At 49.1% G+C, this 19511-nt stretch overlaps 1 protein-coding gene across 1 annotated transcript in view; it reads right to left on the bottom strand.

The window, feature by feature from the left end:
- The window catches only part of atp6v0a2b (ATPase H+ transporting V0 subunit a2b), a 23487-nt gene extending 4560 nt beyond the window's left edge, over window positions 1-18927 (bottom strand). The window contains exons 1-18 of the mRNA XM_061259688.1: window positions 17985-18927; window positions 16518-16596; window positions 15620-15717; window positions 15102-15239; window positions 13386-13483; window positions 12780-12906; window positions 12212-12294; window positions 12013-12106; window positions 10658-10870; window positions 9326-9476; window positions 8019-8158; window positions 6637-6794; window positions 5712-5802; window positions 3888-4006; window positions 3258-3468; window positions 2564-2683; window positions 1638-1757; window positions 498-615 (exon numbers count right to left, since the gene is read on the bottom strand). Coding sequence (XP_061115672.1) covers window positions 498-615; window positions 1638-1757; window positions 2564-2683; window positions 3258-3468; window positions 3888-4006; window positions 5712-5802; window positions 6637-6794; window positions 8019-8158; window positions 9326-9476; window positions 10658-10870; window positions 12013-12106; window positions 12212-12294; window positions 12780-12906; window positions 13386-13483; window positions 15102-15239; window positions 15620-15717; window positions 16518-16596; window positions 17985-18101 — 2275 coding nt within the window. The 5' untranslated portion in view covers window positions 18102-18927. The remainder of the gene's footprint in view (window positions 1-497; window positions 616-1637; window positions 1758-2563; window positions 2684-3257; window positions 3469-3887; window positions 4007-5711; window positions 5803-6636; window positions 6795-8018; window positions 8159-9325; window positions 9477-10657; window positions 10871-12012; window positions 12107-12211; window positions 12295-12779; window positions 12907-13385; window positions 13484-15101; window positions 15240-15619; window positions 15718-16517; window positions 16597-17984) is intronic.
- Between the last annotated feature and the right edge of the window lie 584 nt (window positions 18928-19511).

Raw genomic sequence — 19511 nt, forward strand, 5'->3', positions numbered from 1 at the left:
AGTTGGCGGTTGGTGTGGGTGAGGTAAAGGGGCTGGAGTTGGCGGTTGGTGTGGGTGAGGTAAAGGGGCTGGAGTTGGCGGTTGGTGTGGGTGAGGTGAAGGTGTTGGAGTTGGCGGTTGGTGTGGGTGAGGTAAAGGGGCTGGAGTTGGCGGTTGGTGTGGGTGAGGTAAAGGGGCTGGAGTTGGCGGTTGGTGTGGGTGAGGTAAAGGGGCTGGAGTTGGCGGTTGGTGTGGGTGAGGTAAAGGGGCTGGAGTTGGCGGTTGGTGGCGGTTGGTGTGGGTGAGGTGAAGGTTTCGGAGTTGGTGGTTGGTGTGGGTGAGGTAAAGGGGCTGGAGTTGGCGGTTGGTGTGGGTGAGGTAAAGGGGCTGGAGTTGGCGGTTGGTGGCGGTTGGTGTGGGTGAGGTAAAGGGGCTGGAGGTGGCGGTTGGTGTGGGTGAGGTAAAGGGGCTGGAGTTGGCGGTCGGTGTGGGTGAGGTGAAGGTGGCGGTACACTCACGGGCGTGCGCCAGGCTCAGGGCCCACAGGCGCAGGTAGGAGGCGGTGTTGGAGATGCAGCCCAGGCAGTACTCTATGGTGTGGATGGCCTGGTGCAGGAACACGTCCCCAAAGTCAAACTGCCACACAGAACAGACAGACAAGCCTTCAGCTTCACCACATAGGGCTGGACCCTATCCCAGCATACATTGGGCGAAAGGCAGGAATACACCCTGGACAGGTCGCCAGTCCATCACAGGGCACACACACCATTCACTCACTCACACACTCATACCTATGGGCAATTTAGACTCTCCAAATCAGCCTAACCTGCATGTCTTTGGACTGTGGGAGGAAATCGGAGTACCCGGAGGAAACCCACGCGAACACGGGGAGAACATGCAAACTCCGCACAGAGAGGCCCCGGCCGACCGGGATTCAAACATAACAGACAACAGCAATACGAAAACAAAGACGAGCTACACTGCAGTCCTCACACTTTCCACACATACAGTCTGCCTCCCCTGGCAGGAGCATTGTAACCCTAACCACTGTGTATGCTGCTTTTTACTCCAACCACAATTGCAATCCCAGAATTTTAACAACCTGTGGTGAATCAATGGACTCCTAATTGGAGAAGGTGTGGACATGTGGCCACAAAAGCTAACTGTTTGGTAGATAATTAAATGCAGTGCAAATACTAATGAGCCAAACCTGCATTGTGTTAAGTTTATGGGAAAACATTTTGCCAACAAAAGAACTTGACAACCCAAATTAGGAGCCTATTGAGTCAACTCAGTCCTCAATTTGACCAGTTCCATATTTTCGTTACCTCTTTTTATGCAGTTGTTGTTGGCCACATAGCACAATAAGCACAATGCAAACATGAGACTCAATGCCATGCATAGCTATTTCTGACATAGTACAGTTTAAAAGGGTAAATAATTCCTATAAACACCTAATTAAGAAGAATTAACAGCTTGTTAAATTCTGGGATTGCAATTGTGGTTGGAACGAAAAGCATCATACACAGGGGTAACTCCAGGAGCGAGCTGAATTTAGGTTTCCAGCTGAAACTCCACTGTGGGTGGGCCAAAGCCGCACGTAATGTTGGTTGGCGAGTGAGAGGTGTGTTGTGGGTAAACGTGGTGATGTCACTGACCTCCTCAGCATGACCGTCCCGGCTGTTTGAGTGGTCGCCATGGCTCCCGCCTTCCTCCATGTCATGAGCCCGCATCAGAGACACCTCCTCCTCACTGCTGCGGCGAACACGCTCGTAACCCTGCACACACGCACACGCACGCACGCACGCACGCACGCAGACGCGCACGCGCACGCACGCACACGCACACGCACACGCACACGCACACGCACACGCACACGCACACGCACACGCACACGCACACACACACACACACACACACACACACGCACACACACACGCACACACACACACACACACACACACACACACACACACACACATTAAAGGCATTTATCCAGAGTGACGTATAGTTGATTAGTCTAAGCAGGAGACAGTCCCCCCCTGGAGCAATGCAGGGTTAAAGGCCTTGCTCAAGGGCCCAACAGCCATGCGGAGCTTATTGTGGTGACACCACCGACCTTGCGGTTCCCAGTCATGTACCTTAACCATTACGCTACAGGCTGCCCCCCTGCACACATACACATACACACACACTGTTCATGGAGAAAACATCCTTCACACCTAGGCTTGAATTAACGCAACCATTTTCAACAAGCTACCTGGCTTTTCTCCATTATTCCTCCCCTTTTAAAAAAATCTTCCGATTCAAATCGCTTTTAGTATCGTTATTTTGGCTGCATTTATAAGACATGGGCGGGCACACATGCACACCGGCAGACATGCACACACGCACATGGGAAGACCCAACACACACACACCGGCAGGCAGGCGGACACACTCACACTCGCACACACGGACACAAACACTCGCACACGCACACACACACGAACACACACAGACACAGGGACACACACAGGGACACACACACACAAAGACACACAGAAACAGACACACAGACACACACACACACACACAGGCCTTACCCGGTAGGACCCCAGGCTGCCTCCTCCGTGGTGCAGCCAGTACAGGTAGACAGGTTTACCCAGCAGCAGCACAGGCACAGAGAGCAGGGCGACCACCAGGAGGAACATCTGAAACCCTGCCTGTGTGGGACAGGGCACACAGAGGCACCATTTCAGATCCAACATATGAATTTCCCAATTAGTTCTACCTTATGGTGCAAATTCACAAATCCAGGTGACAGGAACAAAATGCTGGAGAGGACTTTTACTTTCAGAACCTGGATTTTCCACCTCTGGATATAACTGAAGCCCTATAGCTCAATATCCATAACACCACATCGTCATGGAGACGCTGAAGCCCTATAGCTCAATGTCCATAACACCACATTGTCACGGAGACGCTGAACGCTCTTGGTGGGAACTGAAGCCCTATAGCTCAATGTCCATAACACCACATCATCGAGACGCTGAAGCCCTATAGCTCAATGTTCCTAACACCACATCGTCACGGAGACGCTGAAGCCCCTCGGTTAGCGCTGACGCCTGTTAGCTCAATGTCCATAACACCACATCGTCACGGAGACGCTGAACGCTCTTGGTGGGAACTGAAGCCCTATAGCTCAATGTCCATAACACTATATCGTCACGGAGACGCTGAAGCCCCTCGATTAGCGCTGAAGCCCGTTAGCTCAGAGTGGTGGCGCACGGGGCGCACCTGGCCGGGGAACAGGGGGGGCACCGCGCCCCCCTGCATGAGGAACATGTTGATGAAGTGGATGAGGATGCTGGGGGCGGTCTGGGACTCCCGAGCGGTGAAGGCCAGCCACTTGTACACGACCATGAACACCAGGTAGCCGAACAGACACAGTAGGAATAGCAGCTCCGGCAGGAACACCAGGAGCAGGTTGAACTTCTTCCGGAAGTGCCTGGGAACACACAGCGCAGGCAGGTCAGGGGCGGTTCTGGGAAATGTAGTTATATTCCAACCATGTTGCTTTGGACTAAGAGAGGCAGGTCAGGGAGGTTCTGGGAAATGTAGTGTTATTGTGACCATGTTTCTTTGGCCTAAGAGAGGCAGGTCGGGGGGGGTTCTGGGAAATTTAGTTTTATTACAACCATGTTTCTTTGGACTATGAGAGGCAGGCCAGGGCGGTTCTGGGAAATGTAGTGTTATTGTGACCATGTTTCTTTGGCCTAAGAGAGGCAGGTCGGGGGGGGTTCTGGGAAATTTAGTTTTATTACAACCATGTTTCTTTGGACTATGAGAGGCAGGTCAGGGAGGTTCTGGGAAATGTAGTTTTGTTCCAACCATGTTTCGTTGGGCCAAGAGAGAGGGGTCACTTACAGGTGGTTGAAGACACCCAGGATGACTCCAAACGACATATGAATTATGCCCAGGATAACGGACATCTTCATCTTATAGGAGTTGAGGAATGTCAGACGATTGGAGGCCAGGTTCCAAATCTAGATTGGAGGAAATATGTTACCAAAGCAAAGCTGCAATAAAATGTACACACTCTGACAGCTACAATGGACTGAGCACAAGGCTGTCTGAACACAAAACATGTAGCGGCCACTGATTGGTAGATAATGTACTTATTACATTTAGTACCCTCACATAGAAGTTAACCAGAGGCCCAAATTAACCTTGCATTTAACCCAGCAATCAATTATAGAAATACAGTGGGCTCAAAAATGATTGGCACCCCTGACAGAAAATGAACAAACAATACCTGAAAAAATTCAAAACAATATATTTATAGACAAACTCAAAATACCAACATGTGATGAATACTGTGCTATATTAATGTTTCAATGGAACCAACAAAAATCATTTACTGATTTAATTAAAAATCAATTTCCTCCAAATCAATGTTTCACAATTATTGGCACCCTTAAAGATAATTGTAAATAACACCTACCAAAATTAAACCAGGTATTAAATTCCACTTATTTAAGTTTATCTATGCGTTAAGGAACTGTATTACTATGATTACATCACTTCCTGTTTCACTAGGGTATAAAAATGAGGTAACTCGCATGCAATATCCCTTTGTCATCCAACAACATGAAGAAAACAAAAGAATTGGCAGTTCAAAAGAGGCAGATGGTCGTAGACCTTCATAAACGTGGTAATGGCTACAAGAAAATTCACAAACAATTGAATATACCACTGAGCACAGTCAGAGCAATTATAAAAAAGTTCAAAAGATATGGAACAGTTGAAAATCTCATGGATAGAGGACGCAACTGCATCTTGCCCCCCATACATATACAGCATCGGTATGTTTGGCGTAGGAACAGAGATGCAGACAAGGAGAAGCACCTCATACCCACAGTGAAATATGGTGGTGGGTCAGTCATGTTTTGGGGCTGTTTTAATTCCAGAGGTCCAGGGGCACTGGTTAGGATTGATGGCATAATGAATTCCAGCAAGTATCAGGCAATTTTGGCTGAAAATCTGGTTCCCTCTGCCAGAAGTCTGGGACTTGGTCGTAGGTGGACTTTCCAACAAGACAATGACCCAAAACACACCTCAAGATCCACACAGAAATGGTTCCGTGACAACAAAATCAACGTTCTGCAATGGCCATCTCAGTCACCAGACCTCAATCCAATCGAAAACCTGTGGGCTGAGTTAAAGAGGTCAGTTGATAAGCACAAACCCAAGAACGTGAAGGATCTTGAAAGGATATGCAAAGAGGAATGGTCCAAAATCCCTCCAAATGTGTTCCTTAATCTTGTCAAAAATTACAGGAAGAGACTCCATGCTGTTATCCTTGCCAGAGGTGGTTGCACTAAGTACTAGGTGAAGGGTGCCAATAATTCTGAAACCTTTATTTTGTTGAAATTTATTTTATATTAAATGATTGTTATGATTTTGGTTGTTTCCATTGAAACATTAATAAAGTACAGTATTTGGCACATGTTGGTGTATTACCTTTCTCTATAATTATATTATTCTTTTTTTTTTTTTTAAGCCTTGTTTGTGCATTGCTGGTGAGGGGTGCCAATAATCCTTGAGCCCACTGTATGTCCATACAGCTAGATTATCAATACTATATCACCACTGAGTGAATACAGAGATGCAATAAATCTACAGTTCGGCCGATCGAAGTTCTTCACTCGATGAAGTTTGCACAGGAAACCATGGAAACGAAGGCCTTACCGGGTCTATGCCCAAGGGGTATGGCCCGTTGAACACTCCGGTCACGTTGGGATCAAGGGTAAGGAAGGCATTTGTGCTCAAGGTACGATCCCTGTTTAAAAATAAATAAAAAAACATCCAAAGATTTTACAAAATTCTCTATTGGGTTGCATGGCAACAGCAAAATCTATCAATATTCCTTCCCAGCTAAAAGGCCCCACCCCCGCCTACAGTACAGACCCCTTCTGAACCAAAACAAGGCCACCCACCCAAACCAAAACAGGCCCCCTCCTGACCCAAAACAGGCCCCCCACCCGACCCAAAACAGGGCTTCCATCTGACCCAAAAAAGGGCCCCCACCCAACCCAAAACAGGCCCCCCACCTGACCCAAAACAGGGCCCTCCTGCCCTGAACCCCAACCTCACCCCACTCCCCCCAGCCCTGAACCCCACCCCACCCGGTCCCCCCAGCCCTGAACCCGACCCCACCCCGGTCCCCTGTGCCCTGAACCCCTCCCCGCTCCACCCAGCCCTGAACCCCACCCCACCCCGGTCCCCCCAGCCCTGAACCCCTCCCCGCTGTCCCCAGCCCTGAACCCCACCCCACCCCGCTAACCCCAGCCCTAAACCCCACCCCGCTCCCCCCAGCCCTGAACCCCACCCCACTCCGCTCCCCCCAGCCCTGAACCCCACCCCACCCCGCTAACCCCAGCCCTAAACCCCACCCCGCTCCCCCCAGCCCTGAACCCCACCCCACCCCGCTCCCCCCAGCCCTGAACCCCACCCCACCCCGGTCCCCTGTGCCCTGAACCCCTCCCCGCTCCACCCAGCCCTGAACCCCACCCCACCCCGGTCCCCCCAGCCCTGAACCCCACCCCGCTCCCCCCAGCCCTGAACCCCACCCCGCTCCCCCCAGCCCAGAACCCCACCCCTCCCGGTGACTCACGTCCAGCCGCTCTGCTTGGCCATGGCCCTGACGCTCCAGCCCGAGCCGAAGATGTTGAGGGACTTGGAGAAGCAGTCGTTGTAGATGAGCCCCGTGTACACGGAGAACAGGCCCATCAGCAGGATGATGTAGCGCCCTTCGAAGAACGTGTTCCAGATCTGAGGGAGCAGCGCAGGGGACCGTGAGGAACAGGGAACTGGGCTTTCAGGCCCACTGTCCTGCCTATGGCCTCCAAGAGCCGGGACACTGAGACTGGAGTTAATATGCTGCAGAAATGATACCTGAATGGCAAAAAAACTTTAAAAAAATAAACAGTCCTCATGCATACAAGTGGCTGTAGATAAGGTTTTGCACAATTCACTCAGCAAATCCAGAAATTCCACACCAATGTTATTCAGCGCTTTGAGGCTGAAAGCTCGTGGGAGCCTGGGATAGTTTTAATGCCATGCCCATCGGACACCGACAGACCTCTGCTTCCCTTCCTGTGTGCTACTACCAGCATGATCGTGAGAAGCTTGCCAGGATGCATCCGGCACGGTGACCTTGGGGCGAACTCCTTCGCACTAGTGGCAATATGCAAAATCTTGTAAATGTGATGTGCAAATACATGCAAGTGAGAAGTGCTTTCATGTTGCTGGGCGACAGCAAGTCTTTTTGCATCAACCCTCTGAAAACTAGTTTATTTTTTTTTACAGTGTTCTAGAACTCGATTGCTTTCGATCACCAGTAGTGATTGTGACATCAGCACGTTCAGTTAGGAACATTCGGGTCACATATTTGTGAGCTCACCCACCTAAGGCTGCTTTTCACACGATCAGCGTCGAAACACACGCAACATGGCGTCGGACCGTTAAACACCTACGGCGGAAGCCCGAAGCCTGGCGTAGCGCACAGCTGAAAATAAAGCCAAGTGGAGCGCCACCAGGGTTCAAATTGTTTAAACTTTGACCTTGTTTGAAGCGGACCTCTCCTAGCGTGTCCAGTCACATCCCAGTTCGATATGAAGCAGGCCTATGCTACCTAGCAACCCAGACAGAGCCGCGTCGCGTAGGCTACGTGGCCGAGTTGGCCTGGTTAGTTTCTTGACGTTTTGGGATAGACCCAATTCCATTGGTTTCACAGAGCGAATACTTAAATTTATCCTTTTATAAACGCAGACAACCTACTACCATCACATATCGCTGCGGCTTGTTACAGTTTAATGAACCAACTGCCCCCTGGATGGATGAAGTTGGATGAAGTCTCAACAACTGCCGGCACTCGGTTCCTCTCGTGCGTGGCCACCGACTCCCTTGGCGTCGGACAGAGAGTTGGGCGCTGATCGTGTGAAAGCGGCGGTGAAGGGACACGCGGTACAGGAAGTGGAACTGGACTCCACTCGCCTCGTTCCTGGTGCGCTTCAGCTTGCGGTCGTTCTCGCGCAGCACCATCCACAGGGCGAACAGCGCCATGATCACGCCGTGGCCCAGGTCCCCGAACATCACCGCAAACAGGAAGGGGAAGGTGATGATGGTGTAGGGAGCTGCAGGACGGACAGACAGACAGACAGGCAGACAGGCAGACAGGCAGACAGGCAGGCAGACAGACAGGCAGACAGACAGACAGACAGACAGACAGGCAGACAGACAGGCAGACAGGCAGACAGGCAGACAGGCAGACAGGCAGACAGGCAGACAGGCAGACACACAGACAGGCAGACACACAGACAGACAGACACACAGACAGACAGACACACAGACAGACAGACACACAGACAGACAGGCAGGCAGACAGACAGACAGACAGACAGACAGACATGGAGAGTTATGCAACCCCGTCAGAGCAAAAGAAGAAACGCATGTGGAGACTAGTGTTGCATCAAGACAAAAAAAAGGAACATGGTACAAGACTGAATACAGTTGAGCAAGAAGAGAGGGTGGTGCTGAGCTCAAGACTCGTCACAAGAATAAAAATACATAGAAGGACCAGAAGAGGCCATTTAGCCAATCTAGACGTATCATTTACCAATAACCCACATGCATTGATACTGCCTCCAATGCATCACCGACAAGCTATTCCATACGAAAAAAATGTTGCGATAACAATGTAGAATTTCCCTTAAATTATTTTAAGATCTCTTTATTCTGGCATCAGAACAATAGAATTGAACCCAAGGACCTTGTAAATTGCTGCACTGAATTTAAAAGCCTCACTCAAACCCTGTTATTCTCTTTTTGTCGGCCTGAATAGATGGAGAGTGAAGTCTGGTCTCATAAACCTTTACACGGCTGGTTTTATATGCATATTACAACACTCAAAGAGCAGGAGAGGGCTGCTCAATCTTGTCCGTAAAGATCTACTGTCCTGTAAGTTTTCATTTCAACGTCTGATTCCATTAATTAGCAGCTCAATGAGATCTCTGTTCTGTAGCTGTTGAATGAGGAGTACTTTGTTAAGGTCGGAGTGGAAACCTACAGGACTGTAGATTACCAGGAAGAGGGCTAGCCCTGCAGTAAAGCTAAATCAACACGCACTCCTTAAGCAGAAGCGTATTCAGCCGAAAGACACAAAATGAGGATCTAAACTTGGAACAGAAACAGAAGACTAAAAGCAGTTAAGTATTTGTACAAGGACCTGAAAACCTTGATGCCAATCAAGTTTTTCGGAACCGGTAAAACCGGACCAGAGCGGTAGGAAATAGTGACCTCACCGGGGTTCACCTCCCTGTAGTTCCCCACGCCGTAGGCCTCCACGATGTTCTGGAAGCCCGACGTAAACTTATTGGTCCGTATGAGGGTGGGCGGAGTGTCGCTGCTGGGGATTCGGTTCACGAAGGAGGGCACGGTGGCTCCACTCTTCCGCTAGCGGAGGGGATTAAAACCAGGCGTCAACGCGGGGAGGCCTGTAGCATAGCGGTTAGGGTACACGACTGGGATGCGCAAGGTCGGTGGCTCGAATCCCCGGTCGGTGTAGCCACAATAACATTTTACATTTTAGTAATTTGGGCAGACGCTTTTAATCCAAAGCCACTTCCAAGTGCATAGGCTCTTCCACAAGTTAAAGTGTCACATCCATAACTAGTCAAATAGAAGTTTAGAAGTGCTGTTCTAAACAAAAATACAGTCATTGTAAGTGCAAGACAAGAGGGATATCGGAAAGGGGAGGGGGGATCCGCACAGCCGTTGGGCCCTTGAGCAAGGCCTTAACCCTGCATCGCTCCAGGGGAGGATTGTCTCCTGCTTAGTCTGATCAACTGTACATCGCTCTGGATAAGAGCGTCTGCCAAATTCCAGTAATGTAATGCAATGTAATCAAGCGCAAACAGAGGATTACACACATTATACACCGACTTTAGACTCATTAACTGAATAATCTGATAACCGGTTTGGAGAGCAGTTACTTTTAACGGTTTAACGTGCCGGTATAAATGTGAAACTACGTCAATACTCAAATACTGCTGAGGATTCTCCCTGAGAACTAGACAGTGTTTCGGCCCAATACTAGCCAAAACACTGAAGCCAAAAAGTATGTCCTGAAACCGTTTATTTTATAATGGTCAGTAATCCGCAGAAATTCTACGGAAGTGTTAAAGAATTTAAAATAATTATTTGACCCAGCTGTAGTTCCAGGCGCGTACCAGTAGGGGGCGACCTGCAGCGCCACAGCCTGCCACTTTCAGCCTGGCCAATCAGAGGCCTTCCAACAGACAGCCAGACCACCCCCATTACTGGGTTACTGACATGGTTATGTGGCCTAAAACGGCAAACTCACTCATTTAAAAGATCAATGGCATTCCTCTCCCCGGCCAATTACTACGACCCAATTAGAAGAGGAGTTGATGGACGTTTCCGCATTTCTTCCACCCATTAACTCAGCCAGCTGTTTTCACTCATTAGTCCTACTTCCGGGCTGAAGAATTGTGCACATCCAGGAGATTGGAACAAAATACGGGGGGGGGACTTTTACTTTCTGAACCAGGATCTCTCACCTCCTGACCAGCCTGGTTAGCTGTGCCTCCCCCCCCTCCCTGACATGCACTCACCGAGCCCTCCTCTAGCGCCCTCCGGAGGACAGGCAGGTCATTGACGGGACACCAGACCTCGGCGATAAGACACTTGTTGGTGACGTCGAAGCTGCACAGGTTGAGGATGTGGTAGATGGCCTTCATCTTCTTCACCTGGATCACCCAGGTGTACACCGACTCAGAGGCCTTGTGCAGCACCTGCTTCAGGTAGTCCTCTGTCCTGTGCAGCACCTGGAACAAGGACGGGGGCGGGGGAAGTGTTATATCTGAAATACAAGGGATACATGTCCTTCATTGCACAGGAAATATCTTTATCCATGCAAATAAAATAAATAGCATGTTTTTATTCTTCATAGAAGTAGTATTAGTAGTAGAGGTACTACTTTTAGAGTTGTAGCAATAGTAGGACTTAAGCAGCCAATTCACATTCAACAAACTCTACACTCAGATTTTTGGTTTATCGGTGTCTTGATAAAATTATATTTTTAATGGAATGAAAACATGAATTAACCGAAACAGTGAGTTCTGTGTGTGTGTATATGTGTGTGTGTGTGTGTGTGTGTGTGTGTGTGTGTGTGTGTGTGTGTGTGTGTGTGTGTGAGACACTGTGTGAGAAAACACCCACAGCTCAGACCTCATGAAGATCATGTGCTGAGAGATTAATGTGATTCTTCGTCTCAGACACACCCGGAAAGGCACAGGCAGGCAGGAGCACAAGCGAGTCAGATGACTCCAGCACACTGCCGCCATTTTGCCTCGGGGGTCCTGAGAACCTCTCTTTTTCCCCCCCCCCCGATACCCCACCGCCCACCGTGCCCAGAGTCACACTGACAGGGGTCACACTCCAAACTCACTCCCTCTGCCACCCATGGTCTGGAGAACAAGGTCTGCTCTGTGTGTGTGCATGTGTGTGTGTGTGTGTGTGTGTGTGTGTGTGCGTGTGTGTGCGCGTGTGCGTGACGGTGCATGTGTGTGTCTGCCACCTCTACCTCAAACATGCAATTCAACCCAGCGCAGATTAAAAATGCGGGAACGGAAACAATGAGCTTTGGACGGCAAAACCTGTTATTACTTGATAGCATACTTTTTAGGCCTTGGTAACCGCATATCGTCGTACAACATGAGAGGTTGCAGCACTTAACACCAAGACAGAAGTACTTAAGATGGCGTCATAATTATTTTTGAACAGCATACTATTTTTACATGCATAGGGATACACACAGCATATCACAAGTGCTTTGTGCGTGGCATGTGGTGTTTTTCGCAATATTCCAAAGAAAACTTCCGGTACGAAATACACGCAACCTTCAGAAAGGGGAAAAAACATTACGCAAGCGGCGACTGGCAGATTTTGAGAGACAGGCCAGGCTTACAGTGTGTAGGTCCTGGATACGGGTCCTAAGGCCCTCCACCACATCCCTCCTCTCCTCGTTGCTGTTGGGGTAGGGGTAGAGGTGACAGTGGTAGCTGCAGAAGACACAAAAAACCATCAGCCCGGCTCGTACGCAACTTTCCCCTGATTACAGGGCCATCGCCCTGCGAGGTTCAGGATGCAACGTCCGCCTTCCTTACCAGTCACAGATCTTCTTCACTTTCTGCCCGATCTGGTCCCCCCAGTAGGAGATTAAGAACACAACACTTTTTGTGGTTTCACCCTGCGACCATAGAACAGGAAGACATAAAACAGGAGATCAACATCAGGAGATATCGCTCTTTCACAAGCCTTTGAAACATCATGTCCTGAAGTACTGCAGCACCGTTTAATCTTCCGGACTAAACTGCACTTATGAGGCCCATGTGACCGCGTCTGTGAGCCGTGGAGAACGCACATTTCACAGCACATTTGGGGGCTCAGCCAGAAAAAGTTCTACAGGTCAAAGTGCAAGTAGCCTCACCTGTGGGAGCAAAGGCTAGAAAGACTGAGTTGCACAATTTGTAGGTAGCACATTTTGGGGACTCCAACCCAACCCAACCCAACACAACACAACACAACACAACCCAACCCAACCCAACACAACACAACACAACACAACACAACCCACAATGAAAGCAGAGCAAAGAGTGACCCTTTGAGGATCCATGTGCAGTGTAAGAGAAAGAAAGCTACAGGAGCAGCAGGGTTCCCCCCCGGGTTACTCACCGTGTCTGCGTCCTCCACACACTCGTCGATCTCGGCGTAGCTCAGGATGGTGTAGCCCTTGCACACCCTCCACAGCATGCGCTCGAAGGCCTCGATCTTCACCCGGTGGATCAGGCCCGAGATGAACCTGCAGCACAGACAGTGAGAGAGGAGCAACCTCGTCCTTTACTGCCTCCACACCTCCAGGATGAAGGCCCTTTTCGGATCCTTTACAAAACAATAACGAGAGCTAATAACCCTGCCGCTATCTGTGTTTCCCTGCAGGGAGTATTCCCTGGGTGTCATCCTGGGGCCTGGAACTGCACCGTGCAAAACCCGGAACAGCTCTTTTCACATCAGTCCATGTTCGAGATGCACGGGAGTTGCAGGTTTTATTCTGTGCAGTTATCCAGCTAGCTCTGTAATCCTGCTTCGTGATACAGGCCCCTGGCCTGCCAAACGCAGCTGTAAGTTGATATTTCTGGACAACAACAGGGAAATCTGATGGTGAAATACTCGCCAGCGCAGAATAAATAAGGGGAAGTGTGCTTGATGCTTTCGTGTTCATCGTGCCCCAGAGCGGTGTGTGAGGGAGGAGGGAGAGGGGAGGGGGCCAGCCACACGCACCCGAGCTTGGCTCCCAGACGCTGCATGCTGGTGTAGTCCATCATGGGGTCCTTCTCCAGGAAGGGGAACTCCTCGTACTGAGCCTGCAGGGGCTCGCGCTGAGAACCAGAAACAACAACAAACAGCCATCAGCACAAACCCACCCGCTCCACAAACAGCACAAACCCACCCGCTCCACAAACAGCACAAACCCAGCCACTCCACAAACAGCACAAAGCCACCCGCTCCACAAACAACACAAACCCACCCGCTCCACAAACACAAACCCACCCTCTCCACAAACACAAACCCACCCTCTCCACAAACAGCACAAACCCACCCGCTCCACAAACAGCACAAACCCACCCGCTTCACAAACAGCACAAACCCACCCGCTTCACAAACAGCACAAAGCCACCCTCTCCACAAACAACACAGCCATCAAGGCAAAACCCACCCGCTCTACAAACAACACAGCCATTAGTGTAAAAACCAACAGCCTCAGAAACAGTGTGCACTACCAACACACTAATCCACAGGGCCGAGACTCAGGCAGGAGACTTCCTGTGGCTCCTCTATGGGCCGGGGAAACAGGCCGCCATCTCAATGGGTCGCCTTCTTTCTGCTCTCTCCACAACAACAAACCCAATTATACTCCCCGATCCCTTTAGGCCGTCAGCTGGGACTCCATTCATGGAAAAGCGTCTACGGGGGAGGCAACCTTCTGCGCCCTCGGCGGCGGTGAGCTCAGGGCAGCCATGTGACTGTGCGTTCCCTTATCACCGTCTCCCTCTCTGCCAGGGAATGCAATGGCAGCGCACGTCTGTCGATCTGCGGCGGTGGCTCACAGACGGCACCGGTCTATCGTCACTCAACGGCATATCAACAAGTGAAGCTCCAGGAACGGGGGGGGGGGGGGGGGGGGTTTGATTTCTTCCCAAAGGCCTGTTTCGTTCATTCCGCAGACGTAGCTCAAAGCCAGTTGTGCTCTGAGGAAACAAAATTTGAAGGTACCTTTTCTCTCAGAGGGAAAAAGGTAGAAGGCATAAGCTCCCCGTTTCTGGCTTTGTTGAGCGGTGAGCCTGGGTCAGGCGACACTCTCAGAGGTCAGAGGTTAAGGACTCTCCTGCTCAGAGCCAGGACACACATTTGGGTCTGCACACAAACCCGGGGCGTGGACGTTTGCACTGCTACTCGCCGTTTAGCCTCAAGCCAACAGCTGCAGGGGGAAGGGGACTATGGGCCAGAATGAGAGTGGAGGGGGGGGGGGGGGGGGGGGGCATTTTTACCATTTTCTCGAAACTTTTTTAGAGGCAGGGACCAAAGCTACGTGGGGCCAGGTATGGGGGGGACCCGGCTGCAGTTTTGGGCCAGGTTCGAGCAGTATGAGGGGAATAGTTATCAGGGGACCTGCAGTAGTTTTCGGCAGGGTTCCGAGGTGCCAGGTATCAGAGGACCTGCTGTACTTTTTCAGCAGGGTTTAGAGGTATGAGGGGATAGTTATCAAGGGACCTGTTGCTGCAGTTTTGGGCAGGGTTCAGCAGTGTATGGGTCCAGGTATCGGGGGAACCTCGCTGTACTTTTGGGTAGGGCTCGAAGGTACGTGGGGTCAGATATGTGGGCACCCCGCAGTGGTTTTGGGCAGGACTCAGAGGTGCTGGGGTACAGGTAAGTGGGGACCCTGCAGTGGTTTTGGGCAGGTAAGGGCAGGTGGGGCACAGGTAAGGGGGGACCCACCTCCGCGCTGCGGTGCACAAAGTTGCGTGTGATGCGCAGCATGTGCGTGTACTCGGTGAGCTCCAGAAGGTTCTTCTGCAGCTTCTCCTTGTTCCGCGTGACCTCGCTCAGCTCCACCTCCAGCCTCTGCAGCTGCTCCTATTGGCCACAACACAGCAAGTCAGGGCCGCCCTCCAACAACACAGACCGCGATCGGCTCGGGCTGAATGCACACAGCGCACGGCCCAATCAGAATCCAGCTTCTTACGCTTTTGTCAGATAGAAAAATGTTTTATTGATACCAACCACCCGTTCTAATTAAATGCATTTTCACGGAGAAGACACAGCCATTTCCTAAATGCACAGCCATAAAGCCATTACGAAAAGCGTAATCAACATAATACATTAAACCATTGACACAACTTAAAAAAAAAAAAAAAAAAAAGCAATAGTGAATTAAATGCAACTCCACTTGCACCATGAATGTCAATACGATGGCAGCGTCATCAAAATAAGGCAGCATTAAATAAACCACCCACCATTATCACCATTACGTGTTTGGGCAGAGGGGCGACGGGATTGACATCCCCCTCGGGCAGTGGAATGTCCGCCTTCTTGATCTCCCGGAGCAGGTAACCTGTTACAGACACAAGACCTTCTCAGCAACAAGGCGGCCACCATTTTATAGAGCCATGTTTTCAAAGCGGACCCAGTCACAGTGTTCACATGACAGGCATTTACCCCACACCAGCGAACACAGACCCTTACCCCTTACCCCCCCCCCCCCCAAATAAAACTCACTACGCCACAAAAAAACAGCTTCAGACTCAAGCCTGAGTGGCTGGCTTCAGAGGGAATTCTTCGCTTGATTAGGAATGACACGTTGTGATTCCTGACTCCGGAGGCCAGACGGGATACAGCTCCATGCTAATCCCTTTCCTTTTCCAGTCAGGAACTTAAACTACCGTCAACCTGGAATTTCCCCCAAGTTAGCCCATGCTTGGCTTTTTTTTTTTTTTTTTTCTCCTTCATTAGTAAAGACTTAATTTCGAAGCTCAGGCCTCCAATTAAGCCTAAGTTCAGGCGCATTCTGCCAGAGTTGGAAACGGATGGAGTCGCTACGCAATGCAATGAGCGTGGGGGAGAAAAAAGAAAAAAAAAGAAAAACAAGATTCATAACCCAGATGGACATGCCATTTTTGCCATTTTGAGAAGGACTATTGATGGGCAGAACAGAATTGATGTCTCGTTCCGTACCACGGGCTTCGTTTGCTGAAGCACATAGGAGATTTGTGTTTCAGCATATTTCACTCATACCAGTCAATGCCCGATATCCACAGTGGTACTTCAAAGGATGCAGTTGAAGCTTTGAAGGAAACAGCTAGGCGTTACCCACAATGCACTCGAAGCTTGGATGGGGAAATAGCAAGGCCTCACCCAGAATTCGCTCCATTTCCTCACACCTCTTGATCTCGCTGACAAACTTGCGCTGGAAGGAGTTGACAGTGGGGTTGAGCTGAAACACAATGGAGGAGGCACAGAGACGCGGAGATGAAAGGCACGGCCACAAACGACGCTTCCGGCAGCACACGGCAGGGAGCGATACCGCGGTCGCGCTCGCGTTCACTTCCTCTGAGAAACAAACACGCGCGTCTGCAGGCATCACCCTGTTCACAGGCCTGTGCGGTGTCCCCAGTTTGGACTTTTAACAGAGTCCCTCCATGGCTGTGACACTGTGTTTGACCACAGGCACGACCCAACGGCTAAAAGAGAGAGTGCTCCCAATTTTGAACTTTCGTTGCAAACTGATCAATATTGCTGGCAGTAGTCTGCAAGTAATTGTTCCAAGCAGACTCATGCATCAATCCACACACAGCTCACTGCGCACAAACAAACACACACACACACTGATAAAAAACACACACACACACACTGACAAACACACACACACTGACAAACACACACAGACACTGACAAACACACACAGACACTGACAAACACACACAGACACTGACAAACACACACAGACACAGACACACACACACACTCAAACCTACACAGAAAGTTGGAATTTTATTATATTAGTGCTTTCATTTTCCCTTTACATATTAAGCCAAAACAATGTGTGGTTAGCAGTCTGCAAGAACGTCATGATTCACTTCCTAACATAATGGTCAACGTACTGATATTTGATTAACTTTGGGGGATTTAAAGTAATTAAGGCCAGTATTTTAAGTTACTGGTTTGAACTGTATACACGCTGCGTCATTTCAATGAACATAGATGAACTGCCTATTCTGTAAAACATTGCTGGGAGTAACAGTTTCAAGTAGCTAAAACACTAACTTAGCTAGCTAATGAACAACGACTCTGACACAATGTCCTTTCGTCATAATCAAGTATTCTAAGTATTCTAAGTTTAAACTAATGACAGTTTATAAGAGGTGGCAAACCCACTAGCAACGTGACTAGTAATTTCACATAATACCATGGCTAATAGTACGCGTTATTTCGATGATGTCATCATCATCATCAGATAGCACCTCTAAGGCCAGTCATTTTGCTGCCGTCAACTTCGAAAAAAACCCAAACGTCCATACAAGCTGACATTACAGTAACGTTACAATGACAGCAAAGGTTACATACGGGAAGGGGGAACCAGGACCTAGCCACTATATCCTTGACGCAAGCTAGCGAAAGTACGAGAGGTAACGTTAAGTTAATCAAAAGCTTTTTCTCAGCACCCTAGTCAAGCTCCACACTACTGCTCCATGGCGACATATACTACCGGTGACATAAGAAATTTAATTGTACGAAAATAACTGCAACTTAGCTTGTCATTTTGACAGTTTGTGTTAGAGCTAGACTAATAGCATAACAGTATTGTAGTATTGGGATACTTACGTCTCTGAATTCGACAAGACCCATCTCTCCCAGTTCACTGATACAGTCGTAAGCCGACCCAGACTGCAGAAAGAGCTGGGCCAAACACATCTCTTCACTCCGGAATAACGAGCCCATTTTGACGAAGTTAGGTTAGCCACTGTCAGACAGAAATCCCACTCGTGTCTGTTTCTATTGACCTTATTTAACTTTATAGCAGCCAATTAGCTGCTGCGAATGTACCTGGCGGGTACACTGACCAGGGTAGCTAGCTAGCAAACGTTAGCCACTTAGCCAGCCAACTACCTGCTGCGTTAGCTAAGCTTCCCAGTTCGCCAGTGCCCTGTCAATCATTGGCTAATAAGTGACACGTCTTTTCTATATGGTCAGCTAGCTGCCTAGCATGGTTACTGAAGCTCCATATACATTAGCTACATTACCTCGGCTGGGTGTTACCAACATCCCAACTTCCGATAACATGCACGCAAGCTAACATATAATGCCTGTCTTTCTCCTGCAACTTATCCCATTGCTAGCTTAGGTAACTGCCTCGCTAGCAACCTACAAGTTGGTTATACTAGCTAGCCGGTTAGGAAGCGAGTCACGTTAATCGTTAAAGTATCCTTTTTTTTTTTTTAAACTGTGTACTGACAGGTAGCTAACTACCAAACCAATACAAGAGGTCTAACAAGTTCTATAACGTTAGCAGAAGTGAAGAGTCAGCAATCCACCGCTACAACTTGCTAGCTAGCCAACTAATTTATTCACAATGCACAACTGCACAAGAAAACCATTCGTATCATACCATAACTAGCTATGAATATTTTTCAATCCACCGTGAGGTTAATGTGTTAACATAAAGTTGATAATGGTTAATTAGTGGCTAATTAACGTTAGCAAACTGAACCAAGTTCGCCATCCACAAGATATTCCTTCCACGTCGTTACTTCAAAAGGTACCATCCACTCTCTGACAAATCATTTTGCGCAGGCGCATACCCAGTTGTGGCCAACCGTAAGCTCCCCCTGGTTTAAATGGGCGGAGGATGTGCGCCGCATCAGAAATCAAGTGGAAATGTTCTGGATGCCATGTAGACGAATACATTGTTTTTCACGGTATGGTCCAGTCGTGCATGCAAGAAAAGACTACACGTTCGCAATAGGTAACGGGCAGAACTGATTTTAAAAACAAAACTTTTTATTTGAAAAAGTAATTGCATAAATAACAGCAAACGCAATTGACATATTGACATAAAAATATCTACATCTCATTTTTACACACACACAGGATATCCGACATCTATAATACCATTTCTACTTTCTAGGATCACTTTAAGATAATTATCCTGCCTGCATTAAGGGGGGGGATTATCTGGCTCTACCGGTACATGTTCTGATCCTACCACAGGAGGACCTAAATGAAGCCAGGCTGAACTAATCACAGTGCAAAACTGAATTAAAACCCAAACCTCGTTGTTTTTTTATGGCAAGATATTTTCAAATAATTGTCAATATGAAAACCACGCCCTGATTGGAGCTCTGCAGCAGA

This window comes from Conger conger, chromosome 11 (assembly GCF_963514075.1).
Source record: "Conger conger chromosome 11, fConCon1.1, whole genome shotgun sequence".
Classification (NCBI taxonomy): Eukaryota; Metazoa; Chordata; class Actinopteri; order Anguilliformes; family Congridae; genus Conger; species Conger conger.